The sequence below is a fragment of the Mytilus trossulus genome, chromosome 2, assembly GCF_036588685.1.
Source record: "Mytilus trossulus isolate FHL-02 chromosome 2, PNRI_Mtr1.1.1.hap1, whole genome shotgun sequence".
In the NCBI taxonomy this organism is placed as follows: Eukaryota; Metazoa; Mollusca; class Bivalvia; order Mytilida; family Mytilidae; genus Mytilus; species Mytilus trossulus.
In genome coordinates this window covers 46494446-46518675 of record NC_086374.1, presented here as the reverse complement: position 1 = coordinate 46518675, position 24230 = coordinate 46494446, and the positions used below count along the sequence as shown (strand labels likewise).

Genomic DNA, 24230 nt, shown 5'->3' with positions numbered 1-24230 from the left:
GGGTGGGTATGCTGTATGTGTGTGGCTGATCTTTTTTGCTCCCTGTTAGATAAAGCTCAAATATCTTAATAAATATGTAGCTTGCGTATTATGTATATCTCTGAGTCTGCGCTTAGTATAGATATGTCGAGAATTTTATCAGTGTTGTTTACAAAGCGAAAGAAGCAAGTCATATTAGAATTTACTTTTAACGTAGTGTTGGTGTTGTAGGAAATCTGTTGGAGAATCAGCTGCTGATATTAGTGTATAATTTCATATCAGCGGATTTTAAAAGAGCTTTGAGCTTGCTTTTATTAAAATAGAGCATTCTGTAATACAGTATTGTATTCTAATGGGTGTATTTTTTTTTATCTTTTATGCAGTTAAGTGTTATTTGGTGATAGATCTTTTTTTCCGTAGTCCAGTTTAGATGTACAAAAAATTGTTTCAACCTAATCCCTTGTCAGGCTCATCTTCAGTAGTTCTCTTGATAACTAAAATTTACTAAATTATCAGATAGTGTTGATAGCAGATTTATTGTAGTTGTGTCTTTTTTTTTACTCTTAGCTACCCATGCTACCATATTTAAAATCTAAAATACTGGTATTGTATAAACTCTTCTGTTCTCAAAAGACTGTACATTGTATATTGGTCTCATAAACGTATAACACATATCTACAACTTAACAAGAGTTGACGCTTTACCCTTCATGGAAACGAGAGCACATATTATAACAAGTATCATTGACTTACCATTAGCAGTTCACTTAAATGGGGCATAAGCTAAGTGTATATTAACAAACTTTAAAAGCACATGTATGTTGTTTTTGTTTTGGTTGGAAGGCCGTTACACTACTTATACTTACTCCATCAGGTAATCAACACTTCAAAAAATAAAATTATTATAGAGACCTAATGGGAAACTTTTTTATTTATTGACCAAAAATTATGAAATTAATAGTCAGAGTTCGTATGTATCATATATTAATATACATCAAGAAAAAAATTATTAATTTTAAAAAATGAATTTTTAAGAATTTTTTTCTGCAAATATATAGAAGTCAAATGGACAATAGAACAAATTGTCATTTGACATAAACTGTTGATAGTCAATCACAAATTTTTTTAATTTCTGATGATTTGGTTGAGGTTTATATAATCCAGTTTCATAACTTAGGGAAAACAAAAATATCATACTTACAAAGATTTTCTTCTTCACATTTGTATACTTGTACTGTAAATTCAGAAATTGTTGTGAGGTTTTTATTAATGTGAATAATGTGAGGACCACAATAATAAGAAATTGCATTCTTATGTCTGATACACATATTTGTTTGCAGAAATTAATCCATTTAATATATTTTTCAAAAATCTCAATAATACTCTCCCACAATAATTTCTGAATTTACAGTAAGCTAAACAACAAAAAAATAAATCTAAATTTATTTATTTTTTTATTTAGAAAAGGAAGGTACAAATTTGCTGTACATGCACATATTCTTTAATGGCTGCTATAAATAAGCACCACATGGTGATGTGTCCCTGATCTCTAGTGACCAGAAGTCATGGTATTTATACATCAATTTTAAAAACCATTTAGAGGTAAAAAGCAGATGAATCATACTTTCTGTATCAATATCAAAGTAAATATGCATAAAACAGAAAAATGAATTACCACCATTACTTGACAATATAATAATGAAATAAGATCTGGAAACTGAAAGATCAAAATTAATTTGGTTTTTTTTTAAGTTTAATTCCAACAACCATGCTAAAAAGTCTAATTCCATACGTGAAAATCAGCTTCAAAAATCCAAAATAAGCTATGATTTAACAGCTTAAAGTTCAAAACCTTAATTTATTTGTCCAAGATTGTTCTGAAAACATATACCATTTCCTCCCACAATACAGATTTAATATGAAATTGCACAATTATTTTATAAATATTCGTAAAGGCAAAAAAAGAATAGCCAGGGCAGGTGTTTTTCAAAGGACTGCACATCACAGATTATCTTAACAAGACAGTGAAACAACAAAAGCAGCACGTTTTGGCCATTATCTATTTACATGAATATGGAAAGATGACAGACAAAAATGTTTATTCCAGCCAGCTATCATAGACCAATTTGTTCTCACAGATTAATCTTTTCTTTACACCTTTTTTGGAGAACCATGCACTTGTAGACTTGATAAATTCTAAAAAGGTTGCAAAAATTAACTTATCATTGTTGACATTGAAAACAATCACATGTACAGTATTATATACAAACACATGCATATTTATTTATATTTTAAATATTTGACAAGTTACTTAAAATGAAAAGAACAAATCGAACAGCTTGTAAGTTGAAACCATGGTAATAGTCCACAATATATCTTTTTTAAAGTTGTGCAGTGCAACTTTGGTATATAACAGTTTTATTTACTTTCAATGTATATACTTGGTAAATGAAGGAAAAATTATTCCCTATACATGAATATACACGAATCAAATAAATTATAATTACATAAAACTTTTTATTCACATTCTAAAACTACCTCAATAACATTTTGACGAAGTTATAATCTTTGTCACAATATTATATGCATACCAGAAATAGCACATTTGAATTGTGAATGAGAATGTGTTATTGTAAGATGATTTAGACATTGATGGTAAAGATCACAAGGATAGAATGAGTGGAACTAAAACAAAGGAATGGTGTTACTTGTACTAATTCTTTTGAAGTAGGACAGCACATAAAAATGATTTAGGCATTAAATGTTTACCCCTTACTGTTGGTAAGGATATGAAGAAATTTTGTTTTTTTATAAATCTTTAATCAAAATTCATTAAATAAGTGATTTCAACAAATTGATAAGTTATTTTTTCTACAAAAATATCTTACTTGCATTTTAAATAATTCCTCAATTCATTATTTAAAAGAACAATTAAAATTCAACAACATAAATTCACAATAAAAATCGTGGATGAGACTTAAAATTCTTTTTAGATTTCAAGATTGAGACTGTCAAAGTTCCATAATGCATTAGAATAAAATTTAAACTTGTACACATTTCCTTCAACGCAGTAAAAATTTAAAGGAAAGACTCATGCTAATGCAAATGATTTTCACTTGCATTAAAGGGGCCTGTTCAATTTATTTTATAATCAGTCAGAGGTTGAAATTACATTATGTACACACTTATTTTTCTTTTAATTTGCATTATCTAACTACTATCAAATGTAATTCAGTAATTCCAAATTTTACAGTGAGATAAAACTTACATTCAAATGTAATATCAAACAGTCAATTTCAATCTTTCAAAAATATCTTATATTTTGCTGCCCACAGATAAAAAGTATTTTGATAAACCAATATGGTTTAAAACTGGTCAAACATGTGAAAATTTAAAGCATAACATTGAAAAATAATTCAACAAATCTTATTTATGAGTTAAACCAAAAAATAACATAATAATACCGGATTGCCCGTTTAGAATTATTGACTTTTAGTGAGTGGAATCATTTTACATTAGTGACATTTTTCTTTGCATCCATAACATCATATCAACACTAATAGAAGAAAATAAAAACTCAATTTATTTTTCAAAAACAAAATATCTGTAGGTGTATATGAAAAAAGAAAACAAATTTATGTGGATGACAAAGATACCTTGGTTATTGATGTTGATTATATTTCATTCTGCTTTTTTATTTTTCAATTAAAATACAACACTAGAAGTTAAAACATAACAAGGGAAGTAAAGCTTATAAATAATAAGTCGGAGGTTCTCTGATTGAATATACATGACAGCTTCTTATTCAGTTCCAAAGAAATACATGGAAATTGATGCTGGTGTTATTATGATTCTGTCATAGACATCAGTACACATATACATAGACCTTAATTAATAATTAACATACAAATTTGCAGAAAAAAATCAATTGGCATCAAATCTGTCAACAATTTGTCATTTTTTGTCTTTATTTATTATAATATTAATATAGTTTGCATCAGAACCATGATAATTCATGTACAGTTTTGTCTTCATTATGCACATCAAGGTACAAGATGATCCAAAGGGGAGCAACTCCAAATTTCAAAGGGAGGTAACTACATAACCACTGGGTCTGTATCTAGTCATCCTCTTCAGATTCTACAAAATAAATCATTTCTTTTTACTTGAAGACATTTTTATTAATAGTTAAATGCACATTAAATTTGTAAGGAAACATAGGTAATGTATGACTTATAAAATTAACTTTTTCATTTAGTTTGGGGATTGCCAATGATGATGATGATGGAGGGGTTTTAACAACACTGACTGGCTATACAGTTCTCGAACAGTCATACTAATTCCCCATGGGAGTTTATAACTTTACCTATAAATCAAGTACATTGGTAACATAAGTTTGCACGATGAAAGAAATCATAAAACCAAATAGTTGTATATACAAAAGGAGTTCTTGCAAATAATATAAAAGGTTACAAGTAGTTTAATGTATGACAGAGTAGGCCAAAACAGATCCTTCCCTGTAACTTAGCATTTCTTTCTTGTAAATTTACCTTCCTCAGCCTGCTCCAACCATTCTATGAACTTCTTCATCTGTTCCAAGAATGTGCTTTTCCCTTTGGTAGAGTGTCCCTCTTTGTACCATTTCAATATGGCATCCTCTGATAGAACATCACCTAGAAGTAATATTAGTTATAAATTGTATACAATATTTTATATTAACTATTTGTTCTTATATCACATTTATAACATTCTGATATTTATAGTTATTGTATACACAATTTTACATTCTTTATTTATTATAGTCTGTAATCTTCGCTTCTGTAAATTAGAAAATTTATTAAAATCACACCATCTTTACTGAACAATGTGTAAACAAGCTATAACAACTTTAATATACCATATCGTGCCACTCAACAGTAAGTTAAGGCAGCCTGTCAGCATTTCACAAAATAATTTGAGCCAGCAGTACTCTTTTTTATCATCCTAATTTTACTCTCTTTTGCTTTTTAAAATTGTTTTAAAGAAAACCAAGCTAACTATAGGGAACAAGACAAAGATACTTGGTCACAACAAAATCATTATTTTGTAAGGGTCAATTCACACAATACATCGACATAAGTGAGTATATCAAAAAAATTGTTCTGTTGATTTTTTTGCTAAACAAATCTTTCTGAATTTTAAAGTCTTGACATTGATTTGACAAACTAAATCATTTATTGCTCAAATTATTTCGTTTAAAACCAATCAAATTTCAAAAACATAAAGGAATGGTTTTACATGTAAGATGCAGTTATATTTAATTGGTCCGACTACAGAGTCACCCTTTTTGGTCACTGTTATGACAGGTTTTTCTTATTACAGTTTGTATGAATTGAAGTAATTACCCTCATGTCACATTTTTTGCTGAAAAAATGCCTTTATAAGGCATTATAGTTTAGCCAAATAAGATTGCATTTACCTCAAATTGTAATCCTACTCAAAGCAATTGGTAGAAAAGAAAGTCATTGGTACATATCAAAGTCATTGGTAGAGAAACCACTGTCCTTTACATTAACCATGTTAACCAACAACATTAGATTAATAGTATTAACCAGTAAAACAAACTTTATATTTTAAACTTACTTTTATACAACATGACAATGATTTTCTGAAATGATTTCATGAAGTTGACATTGCCATAACAATAATCCTGTATTTTGACCATTAAAGTCAATTCTGCTTTGCCACTTTTTACCACCGTGGCCAACAAAGGGCAGTAAATCTTGATGTGCTTCATAGCCTGGTCTGCCACCAGCTCTTCTTTCTTGTTCCACTCAACTGCAGCCATAATTGTGTTCCAAACCTTGAAATATGTATACATGTAACTATAAATTTCTAATATATATATATCGTAAGTGTTAAACTTGGTTTTAAATGCTTGTTACAAAAAATTTCCAATATCTGCTGATCAAATACAAATATCATGTATTTAACTTGGTTTTGTTAGACATAATGCCTCTAGTCATTAACTTGAGAAGTATAATGTTCTCAAATTTTCAAGATCAAAGCTCAAAGTATAACACAGAAGTTTCATGGAATTGAGTGAACTGAGCATAAATTATCCAGTTTAACTGAAGGAACGAGTGACCGACAAATTGCTTGACTGGAATATTGCAGAAATTTTTCCCTGTCTACATTTTCAGCCTACTGTTTTCAAGATAATTTTTTGGGGAGATCTTGTATACCTGATAATTTTTACCATTTCCAGTTTTTGTTTTTTTCCCTTCTTTTTATAGTTTCAAGTCAATAGGCCAAATTTTTCAAATTTGTCAAGACAAATCATCATTTGATAGCATAACATCTTGTAAGGCATCATCATCTAATAGTTGGTAGAAATGGAAAGAAAGTACATTTGTAGATCTAAACATTGGGATCTTTTTGTGACATTTTCTATCTATTTTGTGTTTTCAAGATATTAGTTAACTACTAGATTCTATATTGTCACAATAATAAGTAGTGTTGTCAACGGTTAACCGGTTAAACAACCGAATACTGAATACCAAAAACGCTAACTGGTTAACCAGACTTTTTTTTCAATTTTGATAGATGTGATATTAATTTGTATTGAAATCATTTAACAGTTATGTTGTATATAAAAATTGTGGTTGTGGTTAATTAATTTAACAGATCAATTGTCCAGTATATTGATTGCTATTGTTAATCATAAAAACATAAAATTAATTAGAGCTTGTCTCTCAGCTCCGGCAAGATCTTAAAGAAACACAATTAGTATACATGTTTTTTTAACAGTGACATTAAATCAGTAATACGATTATTTTACAATTTACTTCATTATTTCATTTGTGATCTAATATTATGTAGACCTACATTTTAATGTGAAACCTCCGTTGTGCAAGGCTTAGTCTTACTTTAAACGAAATGCTAACTAAAAAACTGTGAAATGCAAACCAATGTGAATGTACTCAATGTATATGTGATAGTATGAGTAACATGCTTAATCATTTCAAATTGAAACACTCCACATTATTTTCAGAGACAACAAGAGAAAAGGAAAGAATAATCAGTTTCAGACATATTCAGTTCTACGAGATCAAGATTTTATTTTTTCAATCTGAAGTTGGTACAATCGCTATAGTTGATAATGTTGATACGATGTATTTTAATGATTAGGTTCAATTCTAAAAGCTTCAATTTGACTTGGATGAAAGGTTGTCAAATTGACACTCATACCACATCTTGTATCTCTGTGTAGGGTACTATAGATAAGGCTTTCAAACACCAACTTAAACTACCGGTTAACCAGTTAATGAGTCGAACGATTATCTGAGTAACCGGTTAGGCAAAAGTGTACGATTTGACAACACTAATATTAAGATAAATATATTTACCATTGTAGTGATTTCACTATCATTCAAACTATTGTCCTTTATCTGTTCCTGTATAAACCGTAACATCTGAAATAATATTACAACGATATGCAATAATGACATGCTCCTAGACTCATGTTACTGATATGCCCCAGACAGACAGAAAATAATGCATCAAGGAGGCATGTACTCATCTTAAGGTAACACGATACCGAATGACGTTACGCCACGAGTTATCGTTCCCGACGTTATCGAATAACGTTCGGCCTTTCACAGATGATGTATGTATACAAGCCAATGTAGCAGGTTCTGCAATCACAAGTTGATTTTTATTAAAAAAAAATGTGGTTACTATGTGACATTTTTAATAGAAACTTTTTCTAGATGCACAGTGCCGAGAGTTTTGATGCAATACGTAACGGTTAAGTTATTTGACATACATTGCTTAATCGTTTTCCGGCAATTCTTCTGCTCATTGTTAACCTTTAAAAATGTATTACTTTACTTTTAAATATTCTGTTTCTTGACTATTTAAGTATCTGCATGATTTATCTATATATGTTCTTATGCATAAAAGATTGAGTTTTGTCAATTTATCTTATTCTTGGTTTATACATGTATTTGCAATAAATATTTCTTCATGATGCACGCCGTATCCCCATGAAATTTTCGTAGAAATCTATTCTATAGAAACTTAGGATGATGCGTTATAAAACAGGAATTGTACAACTATTAATTCGTGTTAAAATGGTCGCCAAAAACACCGCTCGGGAAAAATGGAAAAAGGTTATCATCTGGATGAGAATTCGAATAGAATTAGGCGAAAAAGAACAATACATTGTACAATGGGACTTTGAAACCCATACAGAAAATGGTTTGTTAGTATGGGAAGTAAAAAAGTGGTTTAAGTTTGTTATTTTCCGAAAAACATTCCCTGTGTTCCAAGTATAAACAGTCTCTGAAATTCATTGGTCTGTAGAGAGTGAATCTGATATAGTTTCTGAAACATTTATAAAATAAAGTATTAGCTTTGTAGTCCTATAGACCAAATCTACACGGGACAGACAGCAAATTCGGAAGGAGGTCAGAGAAAGTTAACGTAGTCTTGGAAATACATGAGAACAAACATAAAATTAAAAACAATTCAGGTCCAGTTAAAGTCTGATTAAAAACAGCCCCATGTATCCACTTGCGTCTATTAACGCAAGTTGATAGTCAGCACTGGCTCTTGTCAAATTGGTTCTGTTACAATTGTTTTCTCTCGAAATTTACAAGCAAACAACTGGCTTACTTTTTATTCAAACAACAGAAAGAGACTTGTTTCGTAGCGAGAACAAATACATTTAATATTTCTGACAATAACATATTTTTTATATATTTTTTTTATTCTACGAATTACATCACAAGGGTAACTAGGGAATATAAATTATCACTTGGTTTTCGTCCGACCGCAAGTAAAATGCTTCGAAAGTTAGACGTCTATTTGACTTTGCGGGATGTAATGAGACTAGTAAAAGTACAAGTATAAATAAAGTAAACAATTATATGGAACATTTTATTTGTACAACAGTTGGCTGCTATAATTATAAATGGAGATATGGGATATGCTATTTATAAGAAAGCAACATCTGGAGTCAAGGCTCCGTGTTGAAGGCCGCGTACATTGACCTATAATTGTTTACTTTTTTTTAATTGTTATTTAGATGGAGAGTTGTTTCATTGGCACTCACGCCACATCTTCCTATATCTACCTTACAACATCAAAACCTAAGAAATCAAGCAAATTGTGACTGAAGCTAATTGGACGAGTATCTTTTCGTTTGTAGTTTTAGTAAACGTTGGTCCCCTAGATTAGAAAGTTTTGATAAGTATAATTATCACAGTAACATTTCAATCCCTTAGTACATGTTTGTTGAAGTCTTCAAACTTTCATTCTTCGGTAGAAAATTCAAACAAATAATGAAATAAGGTGGTGCGGTAAAATTGCCAATTACTTTCCACCAAAGACAAAATGACGGAAATGTAAATGTGCTTACATTGCTACTTCATTTTAGATCTCCAAATAACTATTCCATTATATGAACTGGATATTCATAAATATGTTTTGTCACCAAAATCCTAATAGGCACGTATCATCATATTGTGTCACTTGTGTCCGTTCAGCCGTCAATCCCGCAGTTGGTATATAGGGTGTTAACGGCTAAGTATTTAGCACGACAGTCTTTTTGCCTCAAGTTAAGATTATGTACATGGTGTTAAAACTTATATTAAAGCTGTGCATATCGTCTGGATTTTCTTTATTTTTTGTTTATGACAGGTCGCTAGATTAGGCATTTTGATAAAAAAAATATATATATATATATATATACAACTCGTCTAAACATCAACCCAACAATGTTAGATCTGTAAATTTGCTTTCGCAAATTTTTGGTTCTTCCCTCGCCGGGATTCGAACCCATGCTACTGTGATATCGTGACACCAAATCGCCTGCACTGCAGCCGTCCCGCTAGACCACACGACCACCTGGGCTCTCAAAAAAAGAGCTTTCGGTGACCATATGTAACCTTTCCACGTCAGTTTTAATCTAGCGGCGTACTACAGTACATGATATATAAGGCATGAAGATGTTATTGTTACAGATCAGCTAAATTATCTATAGTAAAGGATCCTACAAATTAATGTAAGATACAGTCACAGAAAATAATTATATTCATAAGTACGTCTGAGTCAGTGACAACCCTACAACAGATGTATCCATCGGATCGCCATCAATGATGGTGATACATGGCTGTGTACATAATGTATATACAACTCGTCTAAACATCAACCCAACAATGTTAGATCTATATATATATATAAGGCACGCAGAGTACAAACTCCGGCTTACATTGTCTACAAGTGCAATTTCAAGCTGGATCCTTGTTTACTTATAAAGAACGCATACCTGATCTAAAGATTTGTTTTATAAATAATTTTCCACAAATAAGGGACTGTTGAATTTTGTGAAAGCTTGCGTACAATTCGCAATGTTTGTCCGACTTGCTTAGCAACCAACTGACACATTTACACTACGCAGAGTACGCTATACTTATGTAGGTACATTGTAGCAAATCAAGAATGTGAGTTCTGAAATTTCCTTTGAGTTTTTGTTTTTTTTATTTTTTAGAATGTGTATTTTATCAGGATAATTACTTTCACTCATAATTTTCACAACTAACAGAATGTTTAACCTTTTTTAACTGGTGCATTAAATGTGTCTTTTATAAACAACTGTTTTCAATATTGTATTGTATCATCCCGAAAATGCATGAACTATTTGCCACTGAACGTTAAACAACCACCAAAAAACGTGGCCGAGCAATGGCCATAAAACTGTGTAACTGGATCAAATTTTTAAAGTACTCTATTTCTGCATGGATGAATCGATGATACCATCTATGTCTTAAAGGATGGAGATAAAAAATCAGTTATTCAAATCACACGTGAAATTTTTCATGTTATTTCCACGTGAACTTTATTAAAATCTGAAGTTATTTTTCATGATTTTAATTATATTTTAGAATTAAGATCTTGTTTCTTTCCGGTAATTTATTCATGAACTATTATCATAAGATTCACGTTGAACCAACCAGTTCAAGCAAGTTTCAAGTATATATAAAAAGAAGATGTGGTATGATTGCCAATGAGACAACACTCCACAAGAGACCTTAATGACCGCATGTAACCATAGCCTCACTAATTATTGTTACATTCGTAATTAATCGGTTCCTTACCCAACAATGCATTCCGGCATTTAGTCTCCAATGTAACAATAATATTTTGATTATTGTTACATTTCCATGTAAACGTAGCCAGTGCCTATTTTGTTTCCTATTTCTCTGAGTAGGAATAACGTTACATTCTGTATTCAATAACGTCACACGTTTTCGGACAAATTCTAAGGGTATCAATCAACTTTGAAGCCATTTATCTCAAAAACAAGGATGGTGACACATAAGTTTCTATACGTGTATGGATTCAGAATGCAATCCTGGATAATATGTTAGTTTTTTGTTTTTCTCCGTATATGCGAACATAGCCATTCATAGGAAAATCTAACCAGATGCTCCGCAGGGCGTAGCTTTATACGACCGCAGAGGTTGAACCCTGAACGGTTGGGGCAAGTATGGACACAACATTCAAGCTGGATTCCGCTCTAAATTTGGATTGTTATTAAATAGTTGACACAGCATAGGTTTCTGACACAGAATGAATATATTCAAATGAACTTAAAATTTTTGTTTTCTCTTAGAGCAATTCACTATGCTGTTGAATATTAATCCTCTCAAAAAAATGTTTGAAGAAATTTTCTTTTTATTTATGAAATTTCAAATGAGAAAAATTGAACCCAATTTTTTAATCACATCCCCCTTTCCCTTATTCCAAAACTACTTTCAATTAAAATATTCTAATGGAGTTTGCAACAATTACTACTCATTTAAATACATCATAAAATATTAAGATGTAAAAAAACTGCTTGTAATCACTGAATGGTAAAGATTATTTAAATTTATCAGTTGGTAGTAAAAAGTGAATATACATTGTATATTGTATATAACAAAGATTTAAGTTGATTCTGGACAAAGAAAGATAACTCCAATTAAAAAAAATTCTTGCAGATATTTCTTGCTTACTATACTGGACAAAGAAAGATAACTCTTAATTAAAAAAAAATTTGCTATTTCACAATATTGTGAAATTAGATATTTCTTGCCATTGCACAATACTGTGCAATTGAAAAGACTTGCTATTGCACAATACTTAATATAATAATTTTAGATCCTGATTTGGACCAACTTGAAAACTGGGCCCCTTATCAAAAATCTAAGTACATGTTTATATTCAGCATATCAAAGAGGCACAAGAATTTAATTTTTGTTAAAATCAAACTAACTTTAATTTTGGACCCTTTGCACTTTAATTTAGACCAATTTTAAAACTGGACCAAAAATTAAGAATCTACAAACACAGTTAGATTTGGCATATCAAAGAACCCCAATTATTCAATTTTTGATGAAATCAAACAATGTTTAATTTTGGACCTCGATTTGGGCCAACTTGAAAACTGGGCCAATAATCAAAAATCTAAGTACATTTTTAGATTCAGCATTTCAAAGAACCCCAAGGTATCAATTTTTGTTAAAATCAAACTAAGTTTAATTTTGGACCCTTTGGACCTTAATGTAGACCAATTTGAAAACGGGACCAAAAATTAAGAATCTACATACACAGTTAGATTCGGCATATTAAAGAACCCCAATTATTCAATTTTGATGAAATCAAACAAAGTTTAATTTTGGACCCTTTGGGCCCCTTTTTCCTTAACTGTTGGGACCAAAACTCCCAAAATCAATACCAACCTTCCTTTTATAGTCATAAACCTTGTGTTTAAATTTCATAGATTTCTATTTACTTATACTAACGCTATAGTGCGAAAACCAAGAAAAATGCTTATTTAGGTCCCTTTTTGGCCCCTTATTCCTAAACTGTTGGGACTGAAACTCCCAAAATCAATACCAACCTTCCTTTTGTGGTCATAAACATTGTGTTTAAATTTCATTGATTTCTATTTACTTTAACTAAAGTTATTGTGCGAAAACCAAGAATAATGCTTATTTGGGCCCTTTTTTGGCCCCTAATTCCTAAACTGTTGAACCCAAAACTCCCAAAATCAATCCCAACCTTTCTTTTGTGGTCATAAACCTTGTGTTAAAATTTCATAGATTTCTATTAACTTAAACTAAAGTTATAGTGCGAAAACCAAGAAAATGCTTATTTGGGCCCTTTTTGGCCCCTAATTCCTAAAATGTTGGGACCAAAACTACCAAAATCAATACCAGCCTTCCTTTTATGGTCATAAACCTTGTGTTAAAATTTCATAGATTTCTATTCACTTTTACTAAAGTTAGAGTGCGAAAACTAAAAGTATTCGGACGACGACGACGACGACGCCAACGTGATAGCAATATACGACGAAATTTTTTTCAAAATTTGCGGTCGTATAAAAATGCAAGCCGAAAAATAGGCATTTCGCCTATATACGTAAGTAAATCTGTCGCCAAAATTGACTTTTTCTTCTGAAAATACCAAGAAAACAAAAATGGTGACCCCCATTTTTTATTACATATTCCGATGTAACTTGGTTCAAAGAACACGTGTGCCAAAAAGTTTGGAAATCGGGAGATATGCCATTCGGTATCGTGTTACCTTAACCCAACCGTGCAAGGGCTGTATAGCCAGTCAAGGTCGTTAAAAACTTCCATTTGTTGCACACCTTAACGATAACCCTGTTTATCGTCCTTCCCTACGCCTATATCACCCTGCTTTGTCGCTCTGTAATTCTTGTATCAAGGCTTCAAATCGAGAACAGGCATTATCAGCGACGTTACAATGTGAGAGGAGAAGTTATTAGTGACATCACAATGCGAGATAAAACATTATCAAGCTTGCCTTCGTCAAGCATAAAACTGTCTTAGAAAGAGGGAAAAGACCAGAAATAGAACAATAAACAGATAATCAGGTTTTCTATGTATAAATATTGTAAAATATCAGCCGCTGCACACAATGTGAAATTTTAGCTCGTTCTCTGTGCTCACTTGCTAAAAAGGTTCACATGATGCCTTGCAGCTGATATTTTACGATATCAATGTGTAAAAAAAACAAAAATCTATACTTATGGGTGAGGGGTTTTAGGTACCATTTGCCATGAAATCTTCACCCTACCCAGTTTATTTTGGATTAGCTTGAAGTGCAACAGGAAATCCATAGTGTTCCATGAAAGATGAAATAGAGGGGGCTGTGCCACAACCAATTAAATTTATAATGACCAGAGTTCATATCTTTCCACATTATTTAGTTAAATAATGGTCCTTTGGTTTATTATAATTCAAATAAATTATGGTGTACAATACAAATTTTATGGACATATACAGTAGACTCCACCTAATTGGATATCGGCTAAACGAATATATTGGATATTGTAATATTATTTCAAAACACCAAACCCTTCCCTATATGTTTAATGTTAATTTCATCGTGTAATCGAATATCGGATAAAAGAATCTATCGGCAAATTGGATATGAATATTCAGGTAAATTTGTTCAAATCCTGCACAATCGGATATTTTCAATGTTTTTCTGACAGGAAATGGACCCGGAAGTTGTGAATTTACAATCTTGCAGACAAGAAGATTTCGTTTTTACTGAATAAAAAGGAACTATTTGTCTAATTGAATATATCTGATAATCGGATATTTTTAGCTGACATTTTGGGTATCTGATTGGACGGAGTCTACTGTATAAACAAAATTTTAAAAAATTATTTAGCAAGAAAAAGTGCTTTAATTCAGTATGTTGTTAAAAATCTTACTTCTTCTCTTAATTATGGTGTATAAAACAAATTTTATGAACATATATAAAATTTTAAAAAAATATTTAGCCAAAAAAAAATGTCTTTATTCAGTATGTTGTTAAAAATCTTACTTCTTCTACACTTTCTTCATCTTTAATCATTTCTCCCAACTGTTTCTGTAAATTTTTTCTTATTCCAGAAGTAGAAATAGCTTTCTGTAATATAAGGCATGAAGAAATTAAGATATAAATTGTGAATCCTGAAATAAAGTAGACATTTTTCATTTTAACATTTGCAATAAATGTTATAAAACTTAACAGAGATAAGCCCACACATTCATATGTTCGCTTCTGCAAAATGATAGATTTAACATTGTTGTGCTGTTTAAAAAAAAAAAAATATGTATATTTATAAATGTAAATATGGGCACTTTCTTTTAAAAGAACAACAAAACATTTCCTTCTCTAACATTTAATAAAAAAGAATGTGTCCCAAGTACTCGGATGCCCCATCTGCACTATCATTTTCTATGTTCAGTCGAGGATGAAAATGGGATCAAATCTCTGATTTGGCAATAAAATTAGAAAGATCATATCATAGGGAACATGTTTACTAAGTTTCAGGTTGATTGGACTTCAACTTCATCAAAAACTATCTGTCCAAAAACTTTAACCTGAACCTGGACGAACAGAATAACAGACAAACAGACAGACCAGAAAACATAATGCCAATAAATGGGGCATAATAAATGGGAAATAAAAAACACCAAGGACAACATTCACCAATTCTAATGCAATAACCCTATAATTAAATATGTGTACCTGCATATCAGCAATAGGTGACAATTTAGCCTTCTCAAAATGAACAACAAAATTCTCCAAGCTTCTCTTGTTCAATGGAAACAACTCCTGAAATATATCATTAATATGAAAATAAGAATAGGAAAACATATAAGCTACAAACAAATATATACAAGCACCTTGGCTTCATTAGGCAATTGTGATCCTTATGGATTTAAGGTGGTATGGGAGTCTAAAATAAAAATGATAGAATTTGTTCATACTTTGTCAAAATGTAGTATCTATTGATACATGTTCAAAAATATTATAAAAATGATAGGTCACCGCGCATTTTCTCAAGCTACAGGTTGTGACAAAATGACAAATTTTGTATGGATTATACAGGAAAAAACAACATTTTGTGAATAGAAACTAAACAAAATGATAGGATTGTAAAATAAATTAGGAAAAGATTGCTTTCAGACAATGCTTTGAGAATATCAAAAGAAAAGATAGGGTCACCGTACGTTTTTTCTGGCTAAGAGACAAAATAGGAAAATTTCATGTAGAGTCCTTCAGAAAATGCACTGTTTTACAGTTACCTCCCCTTAAATTGCCATTTTGAAAATATTAAAAAAAACAACCAAAAATAATCTACACTTGAAAAAATATTAATATTTATAAGTTATATTCTTGTAAATTGATTCTTTTATATGAAAATTCACATTAAAAATCTGCATTCCTGCATCAAATTTTGCTAACTTGATAGAAAATATGGACCTTAGATTCTCTGTTTTTTACAATCCAAGATGGCGAAAGACACCCATACCACCTTAAGATAAAAGAAACATTTTGTTTTGTAAATTGAACGACATGTAACTGTAGTAATGATAGACCCAACAAATACCAGAAAGACTAACATATTTATATAAATGTAGAATGTGTTCATTGAACACATTTGATGCCCTGCTTACATATAACATTACAAAGGGACATAACTCAAGAAAGGTAGAAATGACATTAATACCTGAATTTGTAAGTGATCTGAATTTTGTTATAATCATTGTGTTTAGTTTCTTAAAATCTTATTGACTTGAACTTAAATTTAACAGAAATGAAAAAAATTAAGCATTTTTTTTCCAAAAACTTATTGCCCTCCCTGCTACAGTGGCTGCATAACTGAATATTTTATTGACCTTTCAGAGATCAAGTGCTTATATTTCTGTAATAACAAATCATCAACCCAACTTTTTATAAATTAATCTTTTAAAAAGAAATGTTTCTCATCTGCTAACATACCAACAGCCTTGTATCTAACTGAGCTTTCTTCAATGCTCCATTTATTGATTGTATATCTCTTTCTTCAAGCCAAACTCGGAACATCATGGTGGCAAAATCCAGTGATAAACCTGTTAAGATGTAAAATATACATACAACAAATTGACCAGTTTTCAAAAGCATTACGATACACAACAAACTTTGTAGATCTGTTAACCAAAATTCTCCAAAAAATATATGAACAGGCATATTAGAAAACTGTGGCAATGAATAGACTCAACAATAGCATATTTTCCTGATTTACAAATGTCTATTCAGAGGAGCATGTCATCATGACCAGAACTGTGTATAAAGATTGTGCCAACGGATTTAATTTTCTTCATGCGTCAACTAGAATAATATGGTCATCTACTGTTTTAATTAGGAAAAGTAGCATTAATATTCATATGAAACTTAATCAAAAGCTTTAGTCTTGACGTCATAAAACTTTCGAGTCAGTTTTTTTGTACTCATACTCCAAAATCAATCAATCAACCAATCAAAATGCTGGATTTCATGTTATGAGCATGATTTTTGTGCTTTGAGCACTGAGCAAAGTTTTATGACTTCAAAATCAGTTAGCAGAAATCTTTGATGGGAAGAAAACGGGTTTCCTGTCTGTAAAAAATAATATCTTACCATCTTTAACCAAATGATCCTCAAACAAATTGGATAAGACTTTTGCTGAGCAGAAACCAGTGGCCAGGAATACTCCTGTAATAATTGCCAATTTTCTCTGGTCTGATTCATGATATCCTTTTAAGAATAATATCAACTGAAAATACATAAAATATACATCTATTAGCAAACATTGCAAGTATATTCAGAAGTATAAAATGTTGATGAGAAAAGAAAATACTCTGCTTTTGTACTTAAACCACTTGATGTCAGATATTTAAACTGATAGCTGTGAAGGTGACAGTGTGCAAACGAAATATCACCATCAGTTAATTATTAAGACTCTGAAACCAACCAGTCTACACTTTCTCCCAAATACCATGGGTTTGATAGATAAGCAGTAATAAAATTGAGAACGGAAATGGGGAATGTGTCAGAGACAACAACCCGACCATAGAACAGCAGAATGTCACCAATAGGTCTTCAATACAGAGAGAAAATCCCGCCCCTGGAGGCATTCTTCAGCTGGCCCCTGAACAAATATATATACTAGTTCAGTGGTAATGGACGTCATACTAAACTCCACATTATACACAAGAAACTAAAATTAAAAATTATACAAGACTAACAAAGGCCAGAGGCTCATTTTAAAAAAATTTGAATTGACCAAACCAGGGATTGATCCCATGACCTCCTGCACTTGAGACACGTACAATAAATTACAGTAGCAATTCTTCTGATTTTTTTAATATCAAATAATATTTTGTTGTATTTAATCTTATCAGATTTTATCAGTAAGCAACTGGTAGATAATCTTTATCGGACAATTACAATGTGTTTTACAAACAAAATGTATTATTTTACCTTTTTAAGTGTTTCCTCAAATGATTTCTCTAAATACTTGTATCTTCTCAGAAGTTTATAGAAAATCTACAATACATCATTAAGTTACATGACCCATTTCATTTCAATCATATAAAACAATGAGACTATTTTCAATGAAAAATGAGTAAGATATAATATCTGCCTTATCTGCATGAACAACTAGCAAATAATTTAAACATTAATGATGATGTCATTTGAATATATCATATTGTGCACTAGACAAGACACCCTATGTTAAATCTTAGGTCACATGATAACTGTTAATCATATTGTGCACTAGACAAGACACCCTATGTTAAATCTTAGGTCACATGATAACTGTTAATCATATTGTGCACTAGACAAGACACCCTATGTTAAATCTTAGGTCACATGATAACTGTTAATCATATTGTGCACTAGACAAGACACCCTATGTTAAATCTTAGGTCACATGATAACTGTTAATCATATTGTGCACTAGACAAGACACCCTATGTTAAATCTTAGGTCACATGATTACTGTTAACAGGAAGACATGTCATTCTACAAAACACATTAGTTTTACTACCAGCTCATCAAATTTTACTTGTATATCTATAGGTACAAATGTAGCATAATAAGAATTATGCTTGCAAATGCTATTTGATTCAGCTTGTGTCCAATCAATGTCAAAAAATAAAAGTTTCTTCAAATATCTACAAGTAATGGTGAGATCAACTTGTTTTCTAATTTATTTTATAAAGTTGATTTTTTTTTACAAATGATTACTTACGTCATAAAAAGCTTTTAGTTTATCAATAGACTCTTCTGTACCAAACACACACACATGAGTCTTAGATAATTTGTTAGGGTCAGGATCTTCAACAATAGATCCACCTGGTGCTAAAAATAGAAATTACTCAACAGTTAACAGACTTACAGAAATGGTTTTTATTCAAAAAAAATATATGTATATATTCATACATGTATATTATAATGTTTTACATGTTTTTCCTTGTATCTCTTGGAGGTACATATGTTTGTAACAATTGATATGAAAAAGATGTGGTATGATTGCCAATGAGACAACTCCCCCAAGAGACCAAAATGACACAGAAATTAACAACTATAGGTCACCCTACAGCCTTCAACAATGAGCAAAGCCCACACCGCATAGTCAGCTATAAAAGGCCATGAACTGACAATGTAAAACAATTCATAAAGTTAACAAACTTCAATTTAACACCCTAGCTTGAGATTGATTACATGTGAATTGTATGTGTAAAGTTATGTAAAGGAGAAGAATGTCAACAGTGAAAGTGAAACAAAGGTAAATCATTTTATTGCATGAATTGATCCACAAAATATAAATCTTAAACAGGTAAAAGCAATATTAAACATTTATTTTTCATCTATAATATGAAATTAAATAGACATAGTAAAATCCAACAGTACGAGTTTGCTTAAACTATTTATATTTACATTGCTTATATGGTCATCTGGTGACTTTAGAGGTTAACTTGATAGTTAATTAGATGGTGTCTAGATTAAAAATCACATGAAACGAAGCTACATATTTTTATGCCCGTGACCTGTTAATTTGTTTATTTTTAGACTTTTGATAGTTTGGATAAATGTTTTACATTGTTATAAATTAAATATGAGAATTTGATTATAATCGGTAAACATGAACTTGAAAGCTAGTGCCCCTTAAACATATATGTATTAGATCTTCAACAGGTTTTTTTTAATAGGACAAAATTTGTCAAAATTATTTGAAGTCCTTACCAAGTTGTCCTCCAGCTACGAGTATGTCAAAGAGTACGTCTGCATAACGTCTGTAATCAAGTTTGGCCCCAGCCGTGTCTAAGTATTTTGATACCTGAAATTGTTAAAAATTTAAACTCATTGATCATTTATCATACTTTTTTTTCAACAAAAAATATATTTCTGTTTTAAGACAGTGAAATTAATTATTTTGGGATAACTTGAATTTTTTTTTATTGTTGGTAGAAAATATATAAAACAATTTTTTTGACTTCTCCATATATATTGTTTGAAAGATTATAATGTTTAATATATATTTCAAGATGTATTTTGAAAAGTTTCATAAACATACCAGGTCTAAATCACCATCAGTTTCATTAAGACCAGCGATAATTGCATCTCGGAATAATGAAGGATCGTACTTCTCCTTTTCATCTGGAAAAAAGCATTGAAAATTATTTAATTGCTTGTATAAAATAGAGAATCTATGTTACGGCTTTTCAAACCTAGGAACTGTACTGGACATTTTCTTGAGAGAAAATAACAGGCTAAATTAAATGCTATTCATTAAATTTCACCTCCTCGATAGGCTAATTTTTGTCAAATATAAACTTAGATGTGAGGATTTCATGAACAGCATGTGCACCCTTCTAAAACTATTCATTATTTTTGATTTAATTTTCCCATGCTGTGAAACTTATTGCCCCCTTCGCTACGGTGGGGGCATGCAAATTAAGAGTACAAATGATTATATAGATTTATTTAAGCTAATTTTATATTAAGACTTACCCCTTTTCCGGGTCTTCAGACGCGTGCCTGATAATGACGGTTTTTCTGCCTTCTGACTCATAAAAATTCTTAAATGAAAATATTTAAAAAGAATAAAATAATGTTTGAATACATGTTGGTGTACAATTTTTAAAAATTTCAATTTCATAAAACATTAAGTCACCTGTTTGGTCTTTGGGTTTTAAAAATCTGTGTGGGGAGATTTTCCAGTGAGGCGCCTTGCTTCAATATGTCATAATGTGGTTAAGGCACCATTTAGTTAAAATTGCAACATATTAATAGATAACTGGGTTAATTAATACATGTAATAGGTATATATATATATGGCAGATTTTACAATAAGAAGGAATTATTGTTTTTTTGTATCCATCAAAAAAGCAATTGCTGAAACTGTGAAACAGACTGTGTAATGGAGTAATGAATTATGTTATTGAATAAAATGTGTCTTTCTGAGTAAATAAAAATAAAAATTACTCTGTGTTTGTGTTTTTTGTTAGAATTAGAGGGTTTTCAATTTCAAAATATTGGACATGGAATAGACATCATGACCTACTTAACTGACATCCAGCTTATTTGGAGTGGAATTTTGAAGTATTATTTATAAGTTGAGCCTAATAACATGGACTTATATTTTAATAAAAAGTCTTCTTTTGTGTTTTAATCATAACTTTAAGGCAGATTTTTATTGGTAAAGGCTAAAAAAGGTAATTTAATAATATTGTTGCTAACGTCACGTCTTTTCCGTCCATTGTGGTATGTCACGATCGCAATTTTCTTGTTGGTTCTCAGACAGGCCATTGTAGTTATTTTTATCCCGGGTTTTATAAATAATTGAAAATAGCAATCATATTAAATTTGGATGACGTAAGGGGGTCGAAGGACTTGAGGAATCAATATCATTGGCTGTTTTATTTTTTGCGAACGTTACTACTTGAGGTTTCCGTCCAAATCAGTGTCACGTGAGCAACATATATTTAGATCTGTAACTCTCCTGTATAGGAGTTACGATATCACCCTTTGCAGAAATAGATTCGGAGTCAGTTTCTTCACATGATGGGGTAGCAAAGAAGGTAAGTTGTATGTAATATCGTTACAAGAGGACCTTAAATGTATTCCGTCCATCAAAAAGACGTTCGCAACAAAACGTAATGTCATGATAGTAGATGTTGCTAATGTTACTATTACGAATTGGTTTCTTGTGTATTCATTTGATATAAAGTACACCTGCAAATGACATTCTGTATATTTAGAAATTCTAAACCAGACTGTACAATTTTATTACTCCAGGCATATATTAAACATCACTGTGTGCATACATTTTAACTTTTAAAGATGTTGTTGCTCATGTGACATGTCCAAATGTCGCTAACGTTACTATTTTTTTGGTTTCTTGTGTGTATTCATTTGATATAAAGTACACCTGCAAATGACATTCTGTATATTTAGAAATTCTATACCAGACTGTACAATTTTATTACTCCAGGCATATATTAAACATCACTGTGTGCATACATTTGAACTTTTAAAGATGTTGTTGCTCATGTGACATGTCCAAATGTCGCTAATGTTACTAATTTTTGTCTCCGTCACGTTAGCAACATGAAGTAGGAGACAGAACACAATACTGTAAAATCTGCCATATATAATTAAGGTTGTTTTGTTTCTTTTTTTTGCCTTAAAAGAATAATCAGCTAATCAAGGAAAGTCCTCCTTGTTATCACAATAATTGGGAGATTTTTAGTTGTATGTGAACATGGCAGATTTAAGATTTAATGCAGGTGGTTTAAATTTTTTTGTTCCCTGTGAGTTGGTGAGATAATTCTGCTTGGCTGTTTGCCACTTTGACAACAAATAATGTTGACCTTTCATCTATAAATAAGACAAAAACTTAATTCATTTTTCGAATTTCCATAGATAGCCAGGGGCAATCTGATATTCATGATGTCTGAAATTCTCGCTTCCGTTTTTTTTTTAAATACTCTGTGTCCTCCATTTGCATTTAAGGTTTTCTACTTTGAGCCCACCTTTTTATTAAGTATTTATCAATCTGAATCTCAATACAAAATTAGAAATTAAGAAATCACACTTGCTATAAATGATGGATAAAACCTAATCGCTGATCCCATGTCAATGGACAGAGCCTATGCAATTTTACGTGACTTGGGTTCGCATACTTATTTTTATTTATTTTGGTATCCATCTTTTTCCGGTATCATGTAATATTTATCGTCATGAACATTGAATTCTTTTACATGAATTATACATCTTTATACTTTTTGAAATTAATTATATGTTTTTGTTAAATTTGAACTTTGTCTTGTATATTTTTTTACTTTGTCTTGAATATTTTTTTACTTGTCTAGACTCAAGGCAACCAAGACAAGAATAATTACTTGTCCAGTTGTTCAAATGTACGAGTCGGGCATAGCATTTCAACACCCCTGGATATCATTTGACAATGGCGAAAGATAATTTAACGATGGCAGGCATTTTTGACATAAGCCCATGATATTTTAACGATGGCACACGGCCATCATTAATCAGGCCATGGAGATCCCTGAAGGACTATGGGTAATCTCATTGTTCATACACCAAACTGAAATAAGGTTAGGTCATTGGTTGAATTTCAATTGTTTAGTTCCTTTTTAAAAAATCAAAATGTTTAGGTGTACACTTTTAAAAATATAAACCAGAATGCATTAATTCTGAAACCGTTAATTCTTATCATCTGACATCTCTCTCGTTTATTCTCCATTTTACAAGAGTCAAAATGGCTGCTATGTTACTAATAGAAAAAAAAATGTAAGTTAAATGAAGAACTGGACAAGTGTATTCCTTGTGAACAAAGTGTTCAAATACAAGAATTCGTCAATTTTTGTAACTTGTGCAGTTCAACTATTTTTTGAGATGTACCAATTGACAAATTGTGTTGAAAATAACTTGACTGACATTTCATGATTATGAAGCATCTATCTCATGTGAGCAGTTAATGAAAATAAAACTTAATAAATATTAAAATTAATCAATTCGCAACTTTTTGAATACCATAGTCAGTCACGTATGATGTGTGCCAGTTTGGTTATTTGATATCGTATTTTTTAAAATCTGGATATGTTCCCAGGAACTTGAGGAAGATCCAATGTGTAGTTATTTACTTGATACGTTAAAAGTCTCTTAAAACATTTCAATATTGTTCTACATAACGGTTCTTACTTCAACTTTATGGAGTTTTGTAATGCCGGTCTAGCCTCGCTTCTTTCGCAGTTCTTGTCAAGAAAGAAAAAGATATGTTACTAATTATAGTAACACTTTTGAAGGAAATCTCACGAGATTTGTATCTGTGTCTCCCTAATGTTTAAAATCAAGTTTTTCTAAATA

General features: G+C 30.9%; 1 protein-coding gene across 1 annotated transcript; it reads right to left on the bottom strand.

The window, feature by feature from the left end:
- Nucleotides 1-1415: 1415 nt before the first annotated feature.
- LOC134707380 (eIF5-mimic protein 2-like) lies at nucleotides 1416-24230 on the bottom strand. The gene is made up of 14 exons (XM_063567093.1): nucleotides 24066-24230; nucleotides 20853-20920; nucleotides 20416-20498; nucleotides 20085-20178; nucleotides 19090-19199; nucleotides 18315-18380; nucleotides 17472-17607; nucleotides 16815-16924; nucleotides 15558-15644; nucleotides 14868-14951; nucleotides 7367-7432; nucleotides 5601-5820; nucleotides 4529-4651; nucleotides 1416-4118 (listed from the first exon to the last, which is right to left on the bottom strand). Exons 2-14 carry the CDS (start codon nucleotides 20911-20913, stop codon nucleotides 4099-4101), a joined length of 1260 nt encoding a protein of 419 aa, XP_063423163.1. The 5' UTR covers nucleotides 20914-20920; nucleotides 24066-24230; the 3' UTR covers nucleotides 1416-4098.

Bases quoted from the DNA above. Each gene is read 5' to 3' on its own strand.
- LOC134707380 (XM_063567093.1), bottom strand. From the start codon at position 20,913: ATGAGTCAGAAGGCAGAAAAACCGTCATTATCAGGCACGCGTCTGAAG. The intron at 15,645-16,814 runs GTATGTTAGCAG...GATATATTTCAG, and splicing joins AGTTAGATACAAGGCTGTTG to GAGTTGTTTCCATTGAACAA. The intron at 4,119-4,528 runs GTAAATTTACAA...TTTATTTTGTAG, and splicing joins GTTGGAGCAGGCTGAGGAAG to AATCTGAAGAGGATGACTAG.